The sequence below is a fragment of the Oryctolagus cuniculus genome, chromosome 1 (genome assembly GCF_051225735.1).
Source record: "Oryctolagus cuniculus isolate XC-2025 breed Fujian yellow rabbit chromosome 1, ASM5122573v1, whole genome shotgun sequence".
In the NCBI taxonomy this organism is placed as follows: Eukaryota; Metazoa; Chordata; class Mammalia; order Lagomorpha; family Leporidae; genus Oryctolagus; species Oryctolagus cuniculus.
In genome coordinates, this window is record NC_142867.1 from 4,955,336 (window position 1) to 4,973,358 (window position 18,023).

Here is an 18,023-nt window from a genome sequence, read left to right on the forward strand (position 1 = left end):
GTCACAAGTCACAGCTCCTGCTGATTCCATGGGCACCTGCTGGAGCAGGCACTGGGCTGTGCCCTAGGAGGTCAGCGCTTCCTGCAGGTTAGCCAGAGGTGCGGGGTTCTTCACTTGATGTTTTGAAACTATTTCAGCCTTGCGTTGAAGTTGCAAAAGTGGGGCAAAGAATCCTGTCACACCCATCCCCCAGTCCCGTGATACCAGCATCTGCTGGGTTGTTTTCAGGTTTCCCCCAGAACTGTCTAAGCGTCCCTTGGAGACGCCATGCTCCCAACCCGAAGACTTGAGTGTGCCGGGGTGGGGGTGGGGGTGGGGCATCAGCATCCCTGCCAGACTGTGGACCCCCAGACCCCAGTCACGCTGTGAGCTTCTCCCAAGTGACCTTTGTGGTGACAGAAATCCGAGCTCCGGTCCAGGTCACGTGGGCACCGGGTCATTGCCTCTTGGGTCTCCTTTAATCCCAAACTGTCCTTATTTGTTTTTCACGACCTTTGACATATTTGAGGAGTCCAGGCCATTGATTTTTTAGAATTTCCTGGAACCTAGGTTTGCCTCTTGTTTTTTCCTGGTTAGACTCAGGCTCTGCCCTGTGCCGGGAACCCCACAAACGCATGCTGCCCGCTGCGTGGTGCTGGCAGGAGGTGCCCCTGGCCGGTGGGTGATCAACGTGGTGTCTCCACCTGGTGTGACAGTCGCCACCTTTTCTGCAGCTTCACCTCCGTGGCTGACAGCAGGGCGAAAATATTGTGGGCAAGCTGAAAGTGAGCGTTCCATAGATCTCAAATTGTGCTCTGTTCTGAGTAGCGAGATGAGATCGCAGTCGGTGCAGCCCAGGCCGCCCTGGCCCGCAGTCGTCCCTCAGTGCTGCGTGCTCAGGGTGGAGGCTGTGCCGGCTAGTCCTGGCCCTCCCGGCTAACAGCCTGCGCTCCAGGAACCCTTGTTTTACTTAATAATGGCCCGAAGTGTGTGTTGTGATGCCGGCACCGTGTTTTGATCACGGTCAGTTATGCTGAGACGCTATGAAGTGGCTCCGTTAAGTGGACAGGTGAAAGTCCTCAAGAAAGGCAGAGAGCCCTACGCAAAGGTTGCTGAGATCTACAGTACAGTGAGAGGTTTTGAGCGAGAAAGAGACCATATTCATATACCTGTTATAGTGATTCCAGTGATTGTATTTTATTATTATTGTTAATCTCTCACTGTGCTACCTTGTAAACTAAATTTTATCCTAGGTGTGCAGGTACAGGGAGCAGCACAGTATCTGTGAGGGTCAGTGCTGTCCAGTGTCAGGCATCCGCCTGGGGTCTTGGGCCATATCCCTCACAGATCGGAGGAGGACGAGCCACTGTAATCTGTGCAGGTGGAGGTGGTGTTATTGTCGTCCTTTATTTCAGAAAGACGGTGAGCTGCAGCCCAGCGAGGTTTCCGTGACTGGGTGCGGCACGGGTGCCTCCTCCCGCTGTGGCACACGGCCTTGCTGGTCACATGTGGTGGCCCCTGCTTAGCCCCATCTTTGCGGCAGGGGGCTTACAACCCAGGCCCACGCTCCCCGGAGCCTTGCTTCTGCCTTCCCACCACTCCCCTGCAGGCTCCCTCCCCCCTCATCCACCAAGTGTGGCTGGGCCCAAGGGTATAGGCCCGGCCCGCTCTCCTACCTGGCCTTGAACACCGTCCCTTGGCGACAATGCCCCGGTTTCTGTCTCCTGCTCTGCCCTGTCTGACCCTGTCCCATTTTCAGTCCACCTGTTTCTCTCCAGTCTGCCCCATAGCATGACAGTCCTGTCGCCAGCCAGGATTGCTCCCCTCCCTCAGCTCCGGTGCACCCTCAGCGAAGCTTGCCTGTCACACCCCTAGATACCTCCCTAACCCCACCGCCCCTCGGCTCCCGTCCTAGCCAGTGGCTCGGTGTCTGTGCAGCCCTCGGTGTGCTGTGCACGTCGGTGAGTCCCACTACTCTCCAGTCCAGAGACATCTCTTCCCAGCATGCATCAACTCACGTCCTTCCAGTCTTGTCCACAGCCTGAGCTGCCTGAACCACCTCGCCCAGGGCACCCCCTGCCCTGCTCCATGCCCCAGCTCTGGTCCCCATCTTTTCTGGACGCCCTGAGCTCCTCCTTCCCTGTCACCTGCGGCCGTAGCTCCTTGTGCCTGGGAGCCCTCCCTGCAGGTCTGCCCGTGGCCAGCTCCTCCTGGAGAGGCCAGCTCGGGGAGCCAGGCCTGGTGACAGCGCCTCGCTTCCCCGGACCGGCCCGGAATGCTGCCTGAAATCTCGCTGAGGTTTCGTGTTTTCTTTCCTCCTTGCTGAGGTGGAGAGGGCAGCCCTGCATTGTCCTGAGTCTGGCCCGGGGCAGGCCAGCCGGGCTGCCCTGTGCTCACCCTTTCTGTCTTCCTGGTTCCTCGTTGCTTCTCTTTGCTTTATTTCCCGCCTTCTCCATATTGTCGGCTGTAATGCGACACCGGGGGTCCTGCAGTGTCTGTTCTACTTTTTGAGTGTGGTTTTTGGTTCTCTACTTAAAACAGAGGGGAGCAAAGCGTCTTACATTTTTACTGGAATCAAGCGCGCGGGCAGGGGAAGGCGCCGCGGGGGTGCCGGGGCTGGGTGCTGGCTCCCTCCCTGCTGGGACGTGCGTCCACGCGAGAAGGGGCTGTCTTTTCAGACATGTCTCAGCTTTGATGTCCTCATTTGTAAGGTGCCCTTGGAGACCTCTAGATTCTAGGATATTACGGCGTCAGTTGACTTTAAAAGAACAGTTGTCTGTTGTGGTTAAATGTACACGACCAAGAATACCGACGTTCCCCCCCGAGCGCACGGCTCAGTGTCTTGAACATCAGTGACAATGTACGACCTGCGCACCATCGTCTTCCAGATCCGTCTGGCAAAACCGGACGCCATCCCCTTGAGACGTGAGCTCCCCAGGCCCACTGTTCTCCTCTCTCTTCTTTTTAAGATTTATTTATTGGGGCTAGCGCTGTGGTATAGTTGGCTATACCTCGACACTGGCATCCCATATGGACACCAATTCATGTCCCGGCTGCTCCACTTCCGACCCAGCTCTCTGCTTATGGCCTGGGAATGCAGTAGAAGATGGCCCAAGTGCTTGGGCCCCTGCACCCCCACGGGAGACCTGGCAAAATCTCCTGGTTCTTGGCTTCATTGTGGCCATTTGGGGAGTGAACCAGTGGATGGAAGACCTCTCTCTCTGTGTATGTGTGTAATTCTACCTGTCAAATTTTAAAAATCTTTTTTTTTAAAAAAGATTTATTTATTTATTTGAAGAGAAGAGTGACAGACATAGAGAGAGCTTTCACCCGGTTCACTCCCCAGATGGCCACAATGGCCAGGGCTGGGCCAGGCCGAAGCCAGGAGTCAGGCGCTCCATCCAGGTCTCCCGTGTGGGCAACAGGAGCTGCCTTCCCAGGTGTGCGGCAGAAGCTGGACTGGAAGCAGAGCAGCGGGGACTTGACTCAGTTGTCACGCAGGATGTCGGCGTCACGGAGACGGCTTAGCCCACCGAGCCACGGCAGTGGCCTCCGGCGCTCTGCCTGCTGTCTCTGCTGCTCCCATAAGTGGACTCATAGAGGATTTGTCTTTCGTGGCTGGCCTATTTCAGTTGCCGCTGGTTGGTTTTTCTGTTGGTAATTTAAGTAAAAGCTCCCAGGGAGAGGAAGGTCCCTGTGCTCTGGAGCCGCCTGCACCTCCACTGAACTGTGGGGGTCTCCCTGAGGGAGTGCAGTGAGATCCACTCCTCCTCCAGGAAGCCCACTGTCACCCTCTTTACTGAGCCAGCCAGAGTCCTGGCAGAGAGACGCAGGGCTCAGCGTTGGCGAGGGGTTGAGTTGCCCACGGCCTGTCAGGGCCAGTGCAGCAGGCAGAGGGCATCGCGGGCCACAGGGCGGACACTGCTGAGACCACACTGCGTCCATCAGGGCCTCTCGGCCCCCCCAAGCGTGGAACATGACCACGTTACAGCGCGTACTAAACTGCTGGGGTAAACCCGGGCCCCCGCTGGGTTTGGAATTGCTCCCTTCCCTGCTACCAGGAAATGCTGGACTTGGCCTGGAAGCGCCGAGAGGTTGGCGCTGGCTCTCGTGGGGTCAGCCATCAGGCAGCGGAAGGACCGCACTTCCTGGGAGCCATGGCGCTGAGGCTGCGCCAACCTGGCTGTCTTCTCTCCCCAGATGCTGAAGTTCCGAGCAGTCCAGGGGGGCCTGCGGCTCCTAGGTGTCCGACGAACCTCTACTGCCCCCGCTGCCTCCCCAAATGTCCGGCGCCTGGAGTACAAGCCCATCAAGAAGGTCATGGTGGCCAACAGAGGTGAGCCTGGGGCCGGCAAAAGGACCCAGGGCTGCGCTTCGGCCCCCCCTTCCTGCCCCCGTACTCCCCACCCCTCTGCTCTCTGGACCCCAGAGGCTAACTTCCCGTCCCGCTGCCCCAGGTGAGATCGCCATCCGCGTGTTCCGGGCATGCACAGAGCTGGGCATCCGGACCGTGGCCGTCTACTCTGAGCAGGACACGGGCCAGATGCACCGGCAGAAGGCAGACGAAGCGTACCTCATCGGCCGCGGCCTGGCGCCCGTGCAGGCCTACCTGCACATCCCCGACATCATCAAGGTGGCCAAGGTGAGCCGGGCGACGGCTGGGGCCAGCGGGCCTGGAGGCAGGCAGGGCCCTTGAGGCTGGGGCTGGGTCCTGCGCCATGCCTGGGCCCAGGCCATCCAGCAGGGAGCGTGTGTGAGATGGACATGAGGGGCCAAGCAGGGGGAGGGGTCCACTTGGTCAGTTCCTGTGGAGGGACTGAGGCGGCTGTCGCGCCCCCCCCCCCAGGAGAACAACGTAGATGCAGTGCACCCTGGCTACGGCTTCCTCTCCGAGCGGGCAGACTTCGCCCAGGCCTGCCAGGATGCCGGCGTCCGCTTCATTGGGCCGAGCCCAGAGGTGGTCCGCAAGATGGGGGACAAGGTGGAGGCCCGGGCCATCGCCATCGCCGCAGGTGACGACGCCACACAGCTCCTCGCCAGGGCCGGCAGGGAGGGCTGGTGGGTGTGTGTCTGCTCCCCTGACGGGCTTGGTGGGGACTCCACCTGTCTCCCAACAGGCGTCCCCGTGGTCCCCGGCACAGACGCCCCCATCACGTCCCTGCACGAGGCCCACGAGTTCTCCAACACGTACGGCTTCCCCATCATCTTCAAGGCCGCCTATGGTGGCGGGGGCCGTGGCATGAGAGTCGTGCACAGCTACGAGGTGAGCGAGCACACGGGCCCTGAGGTCTGAGGCTGGGCCTGCTGCCCGCCGCCTGCAGAGCCGCCCTGGGGAGCCCTGGGAAGTGGGTGGGGCTGTGGCAGAGGGCGGCCGCGGCCCTGGAGCCCAAGGTCTGTGGGCCTCGCCCGCCCCCAGGAGCTGGAGGAGAGCTACACCCGGGCCTACTCGGAGGCGCTGGCTGCCTTTGGCAACGGGGCGCTGTTCGTGGAGAAGTTCATCGAGAAGCCGCGCCACATCGAGGTGCAGATCTTGGGTGAGTGACGGGAGGTTCCCGGAGCCGCGGCGGGGCGCCTCACCAGGGTGGCACGAGGCTGGGCCGCGAGACCTCAGGGTCTGGGTTCACAGCCCTGGCTTCCGGGGGGCTCCCCAGGGGCCCGGGCTGGGCCGGCGTCAGGTCTGCAAGGCCCCGGCGGTGCTGGTGGAGAGTCCAGAAAGCGCTGAGGCCGCTTTCCCCGCCCCAGGGGACCAGTACGGGAACATCCTGCACCTGTACGAGCGGGACTGCTCCATCCAGCGGCGCCACCAGAAGGTGGTGGAGATCGCGCCGGCCGCCCACCTGGACCCGCAGCTGCGCATGCGCCTCACCAGCGACTCCGTCAAACTCGCCAAGCAGGTGCGAAGGAGGGGCGCAGGGTCTGCCCCCAGGCACGGCCGCTCCCCCTGTGGTCTCGTAGACCCCCTCTGTGCTTCTGCCCCGGAAGCCTCACGCACGCCGTCCTTCTGTGGTCTCGTAGACCCCTCTGTGCTCTCGTAGACCCCTCTGTGCTCTCGTAGACCCCCCTGTGGTCTCGTAGACCCCTCTGTGCTCTCGTAGACCCCTCTGTGCTCTGCCCCGGAAGCCTCACGGCCAGGGTGCTGGGGTGGTGCTTGGACGGCCTCTGGGGAGCAGCACTGCCCAGGCCGCCCGGCTGGGGTGGGGTCGGGGGCGGGCAGAGGGGGCGTGAAGGAACCTCCGGGAGTTCTGGGGCTGAGGCAGGGTCCTGCACATCCCGTCTGTGAGCAGCAGGAGGAGGAGGGAGGGACCTGGGGGAGGCCCCCGGGAGGGTGCTGAGTGGAGCTGGCGGGAGCCCCTGCGGGTGTCTCATCCCTCCAGAGCTCCTGCTGGGCCTGGGACTGGGGGTGTCCTTGGGGGGGGCTGCTCTTTCGTGGAGCCGGCCCAGGCTTGCGTCAGCGGCCCCTCCCCCTCGCCAGGTGGGCTACGAGAATGCGGGCACCGTGGAGTTCCTCGTGGACAAGCACGGCAAGCACTACTTCATTGAGGTCAACTCCCGGCTGCAGGTGGAGCACACGGTCACGGAGGAGATCACAGAGTGAGCGGGGCGGGGCGGGGCGGGGCGGAGGAGATCACAGAGTGAGCGGGGCGGGGCGTGGGGGCGGGGCGGGGCGGGACGGAGGAGATCACAGAGTGAGCGGGGCGGGGCGGGGCAGGGCGGGGGCGGGGCGGGGCGGGGCGGAGCAGGGCAGGGCGGGGCGGGGCGGGGCAGGGCGGGGCGGGGCGGGGCGTGACTCTTCAAGCTGACCTGCTGCCGTGGTAGACAGAAGTGAGGGAGCCAGGAGCTTAACTGGTTTTTAAAAGCTTTAAGAGTGTTTGTGGTAGTCCTAAAAATTAGTGCAAGGGAGGAGACGGGGTTCCGAGCCCCCCCAGACTCAGGACCCTGGTGAGCGCCGTCGGCCTGGCGCTGAGCCGGTCACTCCATGGAGCCCTCATGGACGCGCTGTGCACGTGGCGCCCGCTATCCCCAGCTGTCAGGGGCCCCAGGTCACAGAACTGGGACTGGCGCCCAGGTCTCTCTCCAGTCTCCTGTGCCCGCCCCGTTAATCCTTTGATCGGTTTCTTTGCATTAAAAACAGCTTCCGTGGAAGGGGTCTGCCGCAGGTGGGCAGGCGAGGGACGAGCACTTGGTCCCCTCACTGCTCTGTGCGCGCCGCTTGCTGGCTCCTCTCTTCCGGTGCTCTCCGGAGTAGGACCCTCGCTGCCCCACTGCGCCCTGGAGCACCAGGCGCCTTAGTCTGTTCTATGCTTCTTACAACATTGTTATTCTGCTTTTTAAACGTACCTGTTGAAGGAATTGTCCTGGCCATTGTTCTTTTTAGAGACTTTTCTTTCTTTTTAAGATTTTATTTATGTGGGAGGCAAAGTTACAGGGAGTTGGAGAAACAGAGAAAGGTCTTCTGTCCTCTGGTCCCCCCCCCCCCCCAAATGGCTGCAATGGCTGGAGCTGAGCCAATCCAAAGCCAGGAGCAGGAACTTCCTCCTGGTCTCCCACGCAGGTGCAGGGGCCCAAGGACCCCGGCCATCCTCCGCCGCCCTCCCAGGCCACAGCAGAGAGCTGGATAGGAAGTGGAGCAGCCGGAACCTGAACCGGCGCCCACGTGGGATGCCGGCGCTGCAGGCGGTGGCCTCACCGGCTAGAGGCTTTTAATGGCAGCCTGTGGTTCCTGGGTGGGCAGCTGTGTTAACCCTGTGTGCGCCAACCCGCGGGTAGATGCTGAGTGGGGTCAGTGATGGAGGGTGAGCAGCATCTTGCCAGAGAGTTCTTGAGACAGGCGGAGCTGCTGTATTTAGTTACCTAAAATGCATGTGCAACAACCGGCGTACCTTCCGGTGTGGAGGTGCGTGTTTGGAGGCCCTGGGCCAGTCCATCTCACCCCAGAACACCCCTGACCCCGGCTCCTTCCCTACCTACCACCCAGGGTGCTGCGGTGCCCAGAGGCTCCCACACGCCCCCCTCTCAGAGGCCAAGGTCAGCGCCAGGGCAGGCCTGCAGCGGTGCCCTCTGCCCCGTGGATGTTCCCCACCCTGCCGCTGCGTGGAGCCTGCTCTCTCGTGGACGGTGCCTGGGGGCTGCGTCGGATCAGGACTCGGGGGCCCCGGTCCTGAGGTCCGCGGAGCTTGGCTCAGCTGAAGCCTCTCAGCTCTTCCTCTGATGGGGAAGGGGCCGGGCACGGCCCCCAACCGAGGCGGTTAGCGGTGAAGCCTCAGGGAGGATAAATCCAAACTCGCGGTGTGGTTTTTTTTTTTTTTTTTTTTTTTTTTGACAGACAGAGTTAGACAGAGAGAGAGAGAGAGAGAGAGAGAGAGAGAAAGGTCTTCCTTCCATTGGTTCACCCCCCAAATGGCCGATCCGAAGCCAGGAGCCAGGTGCTTCCTCCTGGTCTCCCATGGGGTGCAGGGCCCAAGCACTTGGCCCATCCTCCACTGCCCTCCCTGGCCACAGCAGAGAGCTGGCCTGGAAGAGGGGCAACCGGGACAGAATCCAGCGCCCCGACTGGGACTAGAACCCGGGGTGCCGGCGCAGCAGGCGAGGATTAGCCTAGTGAGCCGCGGCGCCGGCTGCGGGGTGTTTGTTAAGTTATCCTGGGATACGTTGCTGTCCTGAGTGTGGCTGTCAGTAGGGCTGAGCTGATAAACCCTGTACCATGAAGCACCTTGGGCTCTGGCCACGGGACGTCCTGCCCTCTGGCCTAGACACGGCCGAGGCCGAGACGCCCAACCCAGGCTTTAGGAAGGCAGGCTCTGGGGGAAGCCGCGGATGGAGAGCCCAGGGACGAGGTGGGCAGAGTGCAGGCAGGCGGCATGGGACGTGTGGGGTGGCGTGATTAGCAGGGGTGCAGGAGCAGGAGGGCTGCAGTGCTCCCGTCGCACCCTCCAGCTGCGTGTTGTGGTAGTGTGTGCTGCAGGCGGTGTGCACGGTGGGTGTGGGTGGTGTACACTGTGGGTGTGGGTACAGGCGGTGTGCACGGTGGGTGTGGGTGTGGTGTGGGTGGTCTACACGGTGGGTATGGGTGGTGTACCCTGTGAGTGTGGGTGTTGGTGTGCGTGTACACGGTGGGTGTGGGTGGTGTACACTGTGGGTGTGGATGTGGGTGGTGTACACTGTGGGTGTGGATGTGGGTGGTGTACACTGTGGGTGTGGGTGGTGTACACTGAGTGTGGGTGTGGGTCTACACGGTGGGTGTGGGTGGTGTACACTGTGTGTGTGGGTGTGGGTGGTGTACACTGTGGGTGTGGGTGGTATACACGGTGTGGGTGTGGGTGGGTGTGGGTGTTGGTGTGTATGTACACTGTGGGTGTGGGTGGTGTACACTGTGTGTGTGTGTGGTGTACACTGTGGGTATGGGTGTGGTGTACACTGTGGGTGTGGGCGGTGTACATGGTGGGTGTTGGCAGTGTACACAGTAGGTGTGGGTGGTCTACACTGTAGGTGTGGGTGTGGTGTACACGGTGGGTGTGGGTGGTGTACACTGTGGGTGTGGGTGGTGTATACTGTGGGTGTGGGTGTGGGCAGTGTACACAGTAGGTGTGGGTGTGGGTGTTGTACACTGTGGGTGTGGTGTACACGGTGGGTGTGGGTGGTGTACACGGTGGGTGTGGGTGTGGGTGGTGTACACGGTGGGTGTTGGCAGTGTACACAGTAGGTGTGGGTGGTCTACACTGTGGGTGTGGGTGGTGTACACTGTGGGTGTGGGTGTGGGTGGTCTACACTGTGGGTGTTGGTGTACACTCAGATGTGTGTGGTCCACACGGCAGGGCCTCTCTTGGAGTGTAGGGAGCAGGCCAGGGCTGTGGGGCTGGAGTCGAGGGCAGCCGCCTCGCAGGCTGGACCACCCCTCGCTGCAGTGCCCACTCACACTCTCGCCCTGCCCCACAGCGTGGACCTCGTCCACGCCCAGATCCACGTGGCGGAAGGCCGGAGCCTGCCGGACCTGGGCCTGCGGCAGGACAGCATCCGCATCAACGGCTGTGCCATCCAGTGCCGCGTCACCACCGAGGACCCCGCGCGCAGCTTCCAGCCGGACACCGGCCGCATTGAGGTAGGGCCTGGGGACAGTCCTTGCTGGGGCTCACTGCAGGCTTGGAGGCTGCCGGGGGGTGGGGGGGTACTCCTGGAGGGATCACGGCCCCGGGAGTGGGGGAGAGCAGCCCGCCAGGCCCGTGGACGGCGGCCGCTCCTCCTCCACGTCCGTGTCCGGGGCCTTGCTCCTCAGAGGCCGGTTGACCACAGAGTATTTTTAGCTGACAGTTCCTGCTCACAGCTGAGCGTTCACCTTTAAATATTTTATTAAGTTCCTTTTTATCGAACACAGGCCCCTCAGAAGCAGGACTGTGGTGCAGTCCACTTGCCCCATCCCATGTATGCCCTGGGGCGGCTCTCCCTGCTGGAGCCAACTCTGCCCCCCACGAGCACTCACCTGTGCGGGCGAGCGCGTTAACGATGCCCTGGCCCCCAGTCCCTATCTCCCCTCCCCACGGCCTGCAGCATGTCCCCCGGCTGCCCCACGGCCTGCAGCATGTCCACCGGCTTCCCCACGGCCTGCAACATGTCCTCTGGCTGCCCCACGGCCTGCAGCATGTCCCCTGGCTCCCCCATTGCCTGCAGCATGTCCCCTGGCTCCCCCATTGCCTGCAGCACGTCCCCCGGCTGCCCCACGGCTGCCCCATGTCCCCCGGCTGCCCCACGGCTGCAGCACGTCCCCCGGCTTCCCCACGGCTGCAGCATGTCCCCCGGCTGCCCCACGGCCTGCAGCATGTCCCCCGGCTCCCCCATTGCCTGCAGCACGTCCCCCGGCTGCCCCACGGCTGCCCCATGTCCCCCGGCTGCCCCACGGCTGCAGCACGTCCCACGGCTGCCCCACGGCTGCAGCACGTCCCCCGGCTGCCCCCCGGCTGCAGCATGTCCCCCGGCTGCCCCCCGGCTGCAGCATGTCCCCCGGCTTCCCCATGGCCTGCAGCATGTCCCCCGGCTGCCCCATTGCCTGCAGCATGTCCCCCGGCTTCCCCCCGGCTGCAGCATGTCCCCCGGCTCCCCTTACCCACCGTGCTCTCCTCCCCTGTTGGGTTGCTTCCTGTGCTGGGTGGGAGCTGGGGGCGTGGGAGAGCCGGCGCGTGCCTCTCCCCTGGCTTCTCGAAGGTTCCCTCCCCTTCCCTTCGTGCCCCTGCAGCTCCTGGTCTGCTTCCTGTCTGCCTCCTCTCCCTCTCCCTCCCATTTGCTCTCTGGAAGGAAGGGGCAAGAAGGGACCTTGGGGGGATCTCAAGGCCTTTGTTGAAAGCAAAAGCCTGGGCAGCCGGCCTGCGCGTCCCGGAGCCCAGAGCCGTGTCCCTGTCAGTCTGTCTGTCTGGGAGTCTTGTGTGAGCGGGGACGGTGGCAGCTTCTGGGTCTGCCGTGTCCGGGGTGAGCTGTGACGTGGCTCTGATGGTGAGAGGGCAGCCGGGCGGCCGCGTGAGGTCGGGAATCCGGCTTCGCCCCTGCCCCTCTGGCTGTCCTGCTGAGCCACAGCCCTGGGGACGAGCAGGGCTCCTTCCCCTGTGTGCCTCCGCCACCCCCGTGCTCTTCTGAGAGCCGAGGCAGCAGTGGCCACCCAGGCCACAGAGAAGCCTGCGTCCTGGGGCTGCCGGCAGGAGCGGCGCCCACCGGCTCTGCCCGTCTCCCCAGGTGTTCCGGAGCGGAGAGGGCATGGGCATCCGGCTGGACAACGCCTCCGCCTTCCAGGGAGCTGTCATCTCCCCCCACTACGACTCCCTGCTGGTCAAGGTCATCGCCCATGGCAAGGACCACCCCACGGCCGCCACCAAGATGAGCAGGGCGCTGGCCGAGTTCCGCGTCCGCGGCGTCAAGGTGAGAGGCACCGGAGGGCCCCTCACACCCTGGCTGCGGCTGTGGCTTGGTGGGGTCAGGGCCGCTGTGGCCCTCGGTGCGCCTTAGCCTCTGCTGGCTTCTGTCGGACGCTGCAGGTGCCGGGGCCCCCAGCGCTGTCCATCAGCTCCCGTGAGTTCCTCCCCGGATGCCTGGGTGCCCCGGCCGCCCAGCCCCCGCCAGCCTTGTCTCGGGGACACCAGTGTTTCCTGCCCCCGGGAGCGCGTGGCACACGTCGCCAGGCACCTCTTCTGGAAATTCTGATTCCATGGCTGTGGGTGGAGGCCCCCAAGGAACTCAGGCAAACGTGGACACCCTGGGCAGCTGCCTCGTCCTGAGCGGCCGGGGTCCCTGGCCTGCGGCGTGCAGAGTCGCGGGTGCTCTGGGGACAGCAAGGGGCTGGCTGCTGGGGACCCATGCTCCAGGGCAGGGGAGGCCCAGGGGGCCTGGCTTGTCGTGCCTTTCTGGGAGCAGCGTGGCCTGCTGGGAGCGGTTGGGTTCTGTACAAGGCTGCAGCTAGAAATGAACTCATGGCCGGGAAACACCAGTTGTCCTTTGTAGCCAGCACCTGCCTCCTATCCAGTGGTCTGGCAGGGCAGGGCGAGCCAGGTGATCCCAGATCCCAGAGAGTCTGCCCACTGCAGGCATACCCACCCCCGCCCACCGCACCCCCTGGCCGCATCAGACTCAGTGCTGTCTTCCGGCCCCCGCCTGATTGAGGCTGTGCTGGGCAGGGCTGGGCATGTGGCTGTCCCCTCAGGGCCACACAGCGGTCTCTCACCTGTCCTCAGTGGGAGCCGAGGCCTTTGAGAAAGAGGGTGAGCAGGAGTGGGGGCGGGGGAGGCTCCCAGGCACCGCCCACAGCCACGGGGGTGGGGGTGGGGGGAGGAGTGGGCGGTTCCCGGGAGCTGTGGGGGAGGGGAGCCTGGCGGCTCTCTGTGGGGCCTGCGCCCTGCACGCTTGGCCGAGGTGCATCCAACTTCCTGTGCTCCACCTGTTCTTTCCACCTGGCTTTCCCGGCGCGGGTGTCCTGTGGCTGTTGCGGTGTCGGGGGGCTGTGTGGCCAGTGTGCCCCACTGGGGCACCTGGGCCTCTGCCCTCTCGCCTGCCCCCTGCACTGCGCTGCGTTGTTCGGGTCCTGGCTGCCCCCGTGGTTGGGCCCCGTTCCTCTGCTCCCTCCCCGGCCTCAGCACCAGTTACCCTGGCCCCAAACTGGTCCCCTGGGCCTTCTACCTGTCCCCACCCCGGAGGGCCAGGAACATCTACCTTAGACACTGTTCCCCACGCCTGAGGTGGAGAACGGGACCCTGTGGCCCATGAGCGCAGGGCCAGTAGCAGGACAGGTGTTTCTGGTGTCCAGGGGTGCCAGTGTCCTCCCCAGATGGGCACCCAGACCAGGCCACTGGCCCCTGCCCTGTCCTGAGCCTTCTGTCAACGCCTGGGCCGTCGGCCCCGCGGCTCCGGTCCTGTACCTGTACCTGCACCTGCCCCTCCTCGGTCCCGTGCCCCCTCCGCCCACCACACACAGACCACAGCCTGTCACGGCCAGTCTCTGTCAGGCCCTGGTGCCAGTGCCGCCTTCCGGGTTTCCATGAAGCGCCTGCACGCGCCTGCCCCTCGCAGGCTGAGCCCACAAAGTGCTGGTGCCTCCCAGGAGGCCCCAGGACGAAGGCTGCCAGGGTCACACCAGAGGTGGCCTGCCCCCCCCACCCCCCACCTATGTGGACGAGAGCAGGGGAGCAGGAGACTCCAGGCGCAGCCACAGCCTGAGAGCAGCCGGGAGTTGGGGTCTCGGGCCTGCAGCCCCAACAGGGAGCATCCAGGGTCCCGGCTGACGGCGGGGCAGTGGGAGTCCCCGCCCCTGCTGGGTTCTGGGGGGGGCGCTCCGCAGGCCTGGGGGGGCGCAGGGAGACGGGCCCCAGCCCCGCCCCTCCCCACCCTGCGCCGGGGACCCCAGGCCCACGCAGTCGACCCCGCCCTCTGCTGCCTGTCTGTGCGCCCGGCCCCCGTGCCGCCCCCTCAGATGAGACCAGGCCAGCACTGAGGTGTCCCCAGCAATTTTATTATAAATAGAAACGAGACTCCCACCTGGTGGCTACTGCCCTGCTTGGTGGCCGAGAGCACCTGTCAGAGGGACCTGACCCTCCCCCCGGTCTGGAGCCCGACCAAGGGAGGGGCCCCTGTCCCGCCAAGCACACAGCGGAGCCTGAGGTACCGAGGATAAAAAGCGGGGTGGCCCCCGGGTGGGCAGCTGCCGCCCGGCCCCCTGGCCCACGCTGCGTGTTCATCAGGGCACGGGGAGGCCGCCTCCCGTCACACCACACTCTCCTCCAGCCGCTCCGAGCTGCCCCCCACCCCCCGGCAGCCTGCTCCGAGCAGCCCCCCATGCACCGAGTGGCTCCTTCGGGCCCAGGCCCCTCCCAGGCGCCGGGCGTACCCGTAGCAGCCGCCCGCATCTCCCAGGTCCAGGGAGCAGCTGCGCTGGGGGCGTGGCGGGGGGCTCCGAGGCGGGTGGGTCTTGGGTGTGGGGCTGGGGCCTCCGTTGGTCTGGGATTGGACGTGGCTAAGCTTCAGGGGGAGGCGGCCATTCCCAGCCCCCCGGCCCCGAACCAGCAAGGCCACAGTGAAGACCAGTAAGGCAGCCACCAGCACGCCGCCCACAGCCACTGTCAGGGTCCCGCCGAGAACGTGGGCCTGCAGGGCGTGGCACAGGGGCGTGGCCGGCAGGGTGGAGAAGTGGGCACAGCCCAGGAGCCTGGTGGCCGTGAGGTCAGAGGGCCCAGTGGCAGGTGACAGCGCCAGCAGGCAGAGGTCGTAGTCGGCGCCAGGGACCAGGTGCTTCAGCAGGAAGTGGCGAGTGGAGGCTGGGACGATTCTGCGGGCGGGCGAGGAAGGTGGTCAGAGCCCCGGGGCCGTGGTCCAGCTCCTCCCCCGCCTCCCCACCGCCAGGGCCTCCCTCGGAGCCCCTTTCACAGACCCCCCCAACCCTGGCTCTGCACAGCCTCACGGAGGTGTGTGTCCACCAAAGGGGGCACGGTGACAGGCTGGCGAGTGTAACCAGGGGACGGATGACAGATGGGTGTGTGCTGACATGGGCTGGACGCACACAGGGAGGGGCAGGGCTTGGCACCAGCAGAGGCAGAAGTGATGCAAGGACCAGGCCCCCGGCGCGCGCCCGGCCTGGGCCACCTGACGGGGGGGCCTCCCCTCCTTCCTCGCCCCTGCAGCGGTCAGGAGCCCAGGAGGGGGCAGTGGGGGCGGCTGTGAGCAGAGCAGAGGGGGCGCAGGACGCGCGTGCTCACCGGTAAATGAGGGTCTCGTCCTCGCTGCTGTTGTACTGGATCTGGAACATCCACACGGGCTCGGCCGGCCGCCCCGGCCCCCAGCTCACCAGCCCCGAGGTGGCGGTCACCTCCGTCACCTGCACAGCCGGCTCCGACTCCACAGTCCCCTCGCCCTCAGCCGCCGTGCGCGCCGAGGCGGCGATGTCCGAGGGCCCCGGGCGGGCCCCCTCGGCGCTGGCGTTCCCGCCGTGGGGCAGGGCCAGCACCCGGAGCTCCACGCGGGCCGTGGCCTCTCCGGCGGGGTTGGTGGCGATGCAGGTGTAGGCCCCTGCGTCCCCGGCGCCTGTCACCGCGATCTCCAGGGTCCCGTTGGGAAAGGCCCAGGCGCGGGAGGAGTTGCCCACCAGCCTGTCGTCGGGGCCCACCCAGTGCATGGTGGGCGCGGGGTCGCCCAGGGCCCGGCACCGCAGCGTGGCCCGCTGGCCCTCCAGCACCCAGAGGCGCTGCGTGTGGCGGGCGATGAGGGGCGGCTCGCACGAGAAGTCGGCCTCGGGGACCGCCCAGAAGTAGCGGCCGGCCAGGCCGGGGGGCGAGGCGCAGGTCTCCAGGTCGTCGGGCCGCGCCAGGCGCCGCAGCCAGAGCAGCTCGCAGTTGCAGTGCAGGGGGTTCCCGCTGAAGCTCAGCACCAGGGGGGCGGGCGAGGCCTCGGCGTCGCGGCCCCGGGAGAAGAGCGGGTCGGGCGCCAGCGTGGCCAGGCGGTTGGAGGTGAGGTCGAGGCGGGAGAGCTGGCTGAGCTGGGCGAAGGCGCCGGGCGGCAGCGCGTCGATGAGGTTGTGGTCCAGGTTGAGGGTGTGCAGGGCGGGCATGGCTCCGATGCCGGCCCAGGGCACCTGCCGGAGGTTGTTGTAGGACAGGTCCAGGTCCTCCAGGCTGTCCAGGAAGTCGTCGAAGGCGCCGGGCGCGATGCGGCCCAGCTGGTTGCCACTGAGGATGAGGTGCTGCAGGTTGACGGGGCCGCGGAGGCTGCCGCCGCCCAGCTCCACCAGCCTGTTGCCGTCCAGGTGCAGGGAGCGCAGGCTCTCCAGGTCCCCGAAGGCGCGGGCGCCGATGCGGGTGATGGCGTTGCGGGACAGCGTCAGGTCCACCAGCCCCGTCATGTTGCGGAAGTCAGGCGGCCCCAGGGCCTGGATGAAGTTGTCAGCCAGCCGCAGCTCCACGGTGCGCCGGTCCACGTTGGGCGGCACGAAGAGCAGGCCTCGGTGGGCACAGAGGGTGCTGAGCGACTCGGACAGGTTCTGGCACACGCAGGGCAGCGGGCAGGCGGCTGCTCCACTGGCCAGCAGCAGCAGCAGGAGTGGCGGGGCCATGGTGAGCGCCCTGCGAGGAAGGGCCACAGCCCAGGCACAGGTGGGGCTGGGCAGGTGCCCACTTGTGCCCGAGGCGCGGTCCCTGTAGTCAGCTCCCAGGGCCTGGCCTGGAGAGGGGCTGGGTCAGAGGCCCCAGGGGACCCCCCAGGGATGAGGGGCAGCCAGGCGTGCAGCGGAGGTCACATTTCCCAAGTAGTCACGGGCAGGCCAGGCGCAGGGGACAAGGTGAGGCAGGAGGCAGGAAGCGGAGGTGGGCCGAGAGCAGGGAGGGTCCCGGAACTTCCTTTCTCGGGCGTCCCCTGGAATCGCCGGCCTCCTCCCCCTCTCCGCGCCATCCCCTTCCCCGGCCGGCGGGGAAGGCGTCCCCCCACCCCCAGCCCCCTCGCTGTGGCTCCCGCGCTGCGCGATCCGCGTTCCCCTCACCTGGTGTCGGTCGCTCAGGGGGCGCGGGCCGGCCTCCCCGCGGGCCCGGCCGGCCCCCGCCGACTCCAGGCCGCTCTCCCGCGGGGGCGAGGCCCAGGGCTGTCCGGTCGCTCGTCGCGCGCCTTCCGGCCCATGGCGCTCGGGCCCGCGGCCCCGGCTCCCTCGGTTCTCGGCTCCTTTTCCCGGCGCAGTTAGCGGCGGCGGCGGCGGCGGCGGTGGTGGTGGTGGTGGCGGCGGCGGCGGCGGCGGCGACAGGCGGGCGGGTGCGCGCCGGCGGGCACGCGCGCCGCGGCCACGCACGTGGAGAGCGGACGGGGAGGGGCGCGCGGGGATCCACCCGGCCCGAGCCGGCTCCCGAGGTCACGGGGACACGCGGCCGCTGCAGCGCCCACGGATGGCGCCCAGTCACACCCGAGGCCCGGGCCGGCGCGGGCCCGCTGCTCTGCCCCCCGGCACTGCCGCAGCGCACTCACCCTGGCACAGGCGCGCGCGCCCCCGGCCACCCTGGCGCCCCGGCATCCCGCACCGCACGGGTGCCCGCCGCGCGGCGCGAGCCTCACTCTGCAGACTGCCAGACAAAGCGCCAGCTCGCGGGCCCCTTCATCTCCCAGAGCCCGGGCTTTGTCACATGTCGCCGGGCACCCTCCCCAACACACCCACACGTCCCCACACACCCACACGTCCCCGCGCCCACGGGCAGGGCCGAGCGCAAACCCGCACTGTCGCCGGGACCCTCGCGATCACAGACACGCGCTGAAGGTCATAACCGTTCTGCTTCACCGAGTCACGTGGAGGGTCCCCAACACGCAGGGGCCCTGAGCGGCGGGGGCGGGGGCTGCACCCCCAGCCAGGCTACCGCGGGGTGGGGCTGAGAGGGCTCGGCCTCTGGGCAGGCGCCGCGCCCGCCCGCTCCTCCCTCCGGCCTCCGCCCGCGGCCCGATTGGTCGGCGCGAGCGGCTTCCCAGCAGGCCGGCGCCGCACGCTGCTGGGAGCGGTGCGTCAGGGGTCCGCGCGCTCCGGCCGCCCTCCCCGCGGGCCACTTCCCCGGCGGAGC

The 18,023-nt window shown here is 66.2% G+C and overlaps 2 protein-coding genes across 9 annotated transcripts in view; one reads left to right on the plus strand and one right to left on the minus strand.

Annotated features, from left to right (window-relative positions):
* Positions 1 to 18,023, plus strand: part of PC (pyruvate carboxylase) — a 97,095-nt gene that overhangs the window by 73,478 nt on the left and 5,594 nt on the right. For all 7 annotated transcript variants that reach the window (XR_016216188.1, XM_051830870.3, XM_051830871.3 and 4 more), the window contains 9 exons: positions 4,180 to 4,315; positions 4,437 to 4,621; positions 4,826 to 4,991; positions 5,097 to 5,242; positions 5,396 to 5,513; positions 5,722 to 5,873; positions 6,452 to 6,570; positions 9,913 to 10,075; positions 11,695 to 11,877. Coding sequence is in view for 6 of the 7 variants with exons in the window: in XM_051830870.3 (XP_051686830.1) it covers positions 4,180 to 4,315; positions 4,437 to 4,621; positions 4,826 to 4,991; positions 5,097 to 5,242; positions 5,396 to 5,513; positions 5,722 to 5,873; positions 6,452 to 6,570; positions 9,913 to 10,075; positions 11,695 to 11,877 (1,368 nt within the window). In the remaining variant the exon portion in view is untranslated. The remainder of the gene's footprint in view (positions 1 to 4,179; positions 4,316 to 4,436; positions 4,622 to 4,825; positions 4,992 to 5,096; positions 5,243 to 5,395; positions 5,514 to 5,721; positions 5,874 to 6,451; positions 6,571 to 9,912; positions 10,076 to 11,694; positions 11,878 to 18,023) is intronic.
* LRFN4 (leucine rich repeat and fibronectin type III domain containing 4) lies at positions 13,937 to 17,928 on the minus strand. Of its 2 annotated transcripts, none has more exons than XM_070067933.2 (3): positions 16,970 to 17,928; positions 15,198 to 16,653; positions 13,937 to 14,770 (listed from the first exon to the last, which is right to left on the minus strand). In XM_070067933.2, the coding sequence occupies exons 2-3, from the start codon at positions 16,544 to 16,546 to the stop codon at positions 14,209 to 14,211; spliced, it is 1,911 nt and encodes a 636-aa protein (XP_069924034.1). In that variant the 5' UTR covers positions 16,547 to 16,653; positions 16,970 to 17,928; the 3' UTR covers positions 13,937 to 14,208. The 2 variants fall into 2 exon arrangements, with proteins under 2 accessions (XP_069924034.1, XP_051686837.1); XM_051830877.3 differs by having other exon boundaries at positions 15,198 to 16,556; positions 16,970 to 17,927.

Excerpts from the sequence above, each read along its gene's own strand:
- LRFN4 (XM_070067933.2), bottom strand. The coding sequence starts at position 16,546 with ATGGCCCCGCCACTCCTGCTGCTGCTGCTGGCCAGTGGAGCAGCCGCC. Across the intron at positions 14,771-15,197 it reads GACGAGACCCTCATTTACCG|AATCGTCCCAGCCTCCACTC; the intron begins GTGAGCACGCGC and ends GCCCGCCCGCAG.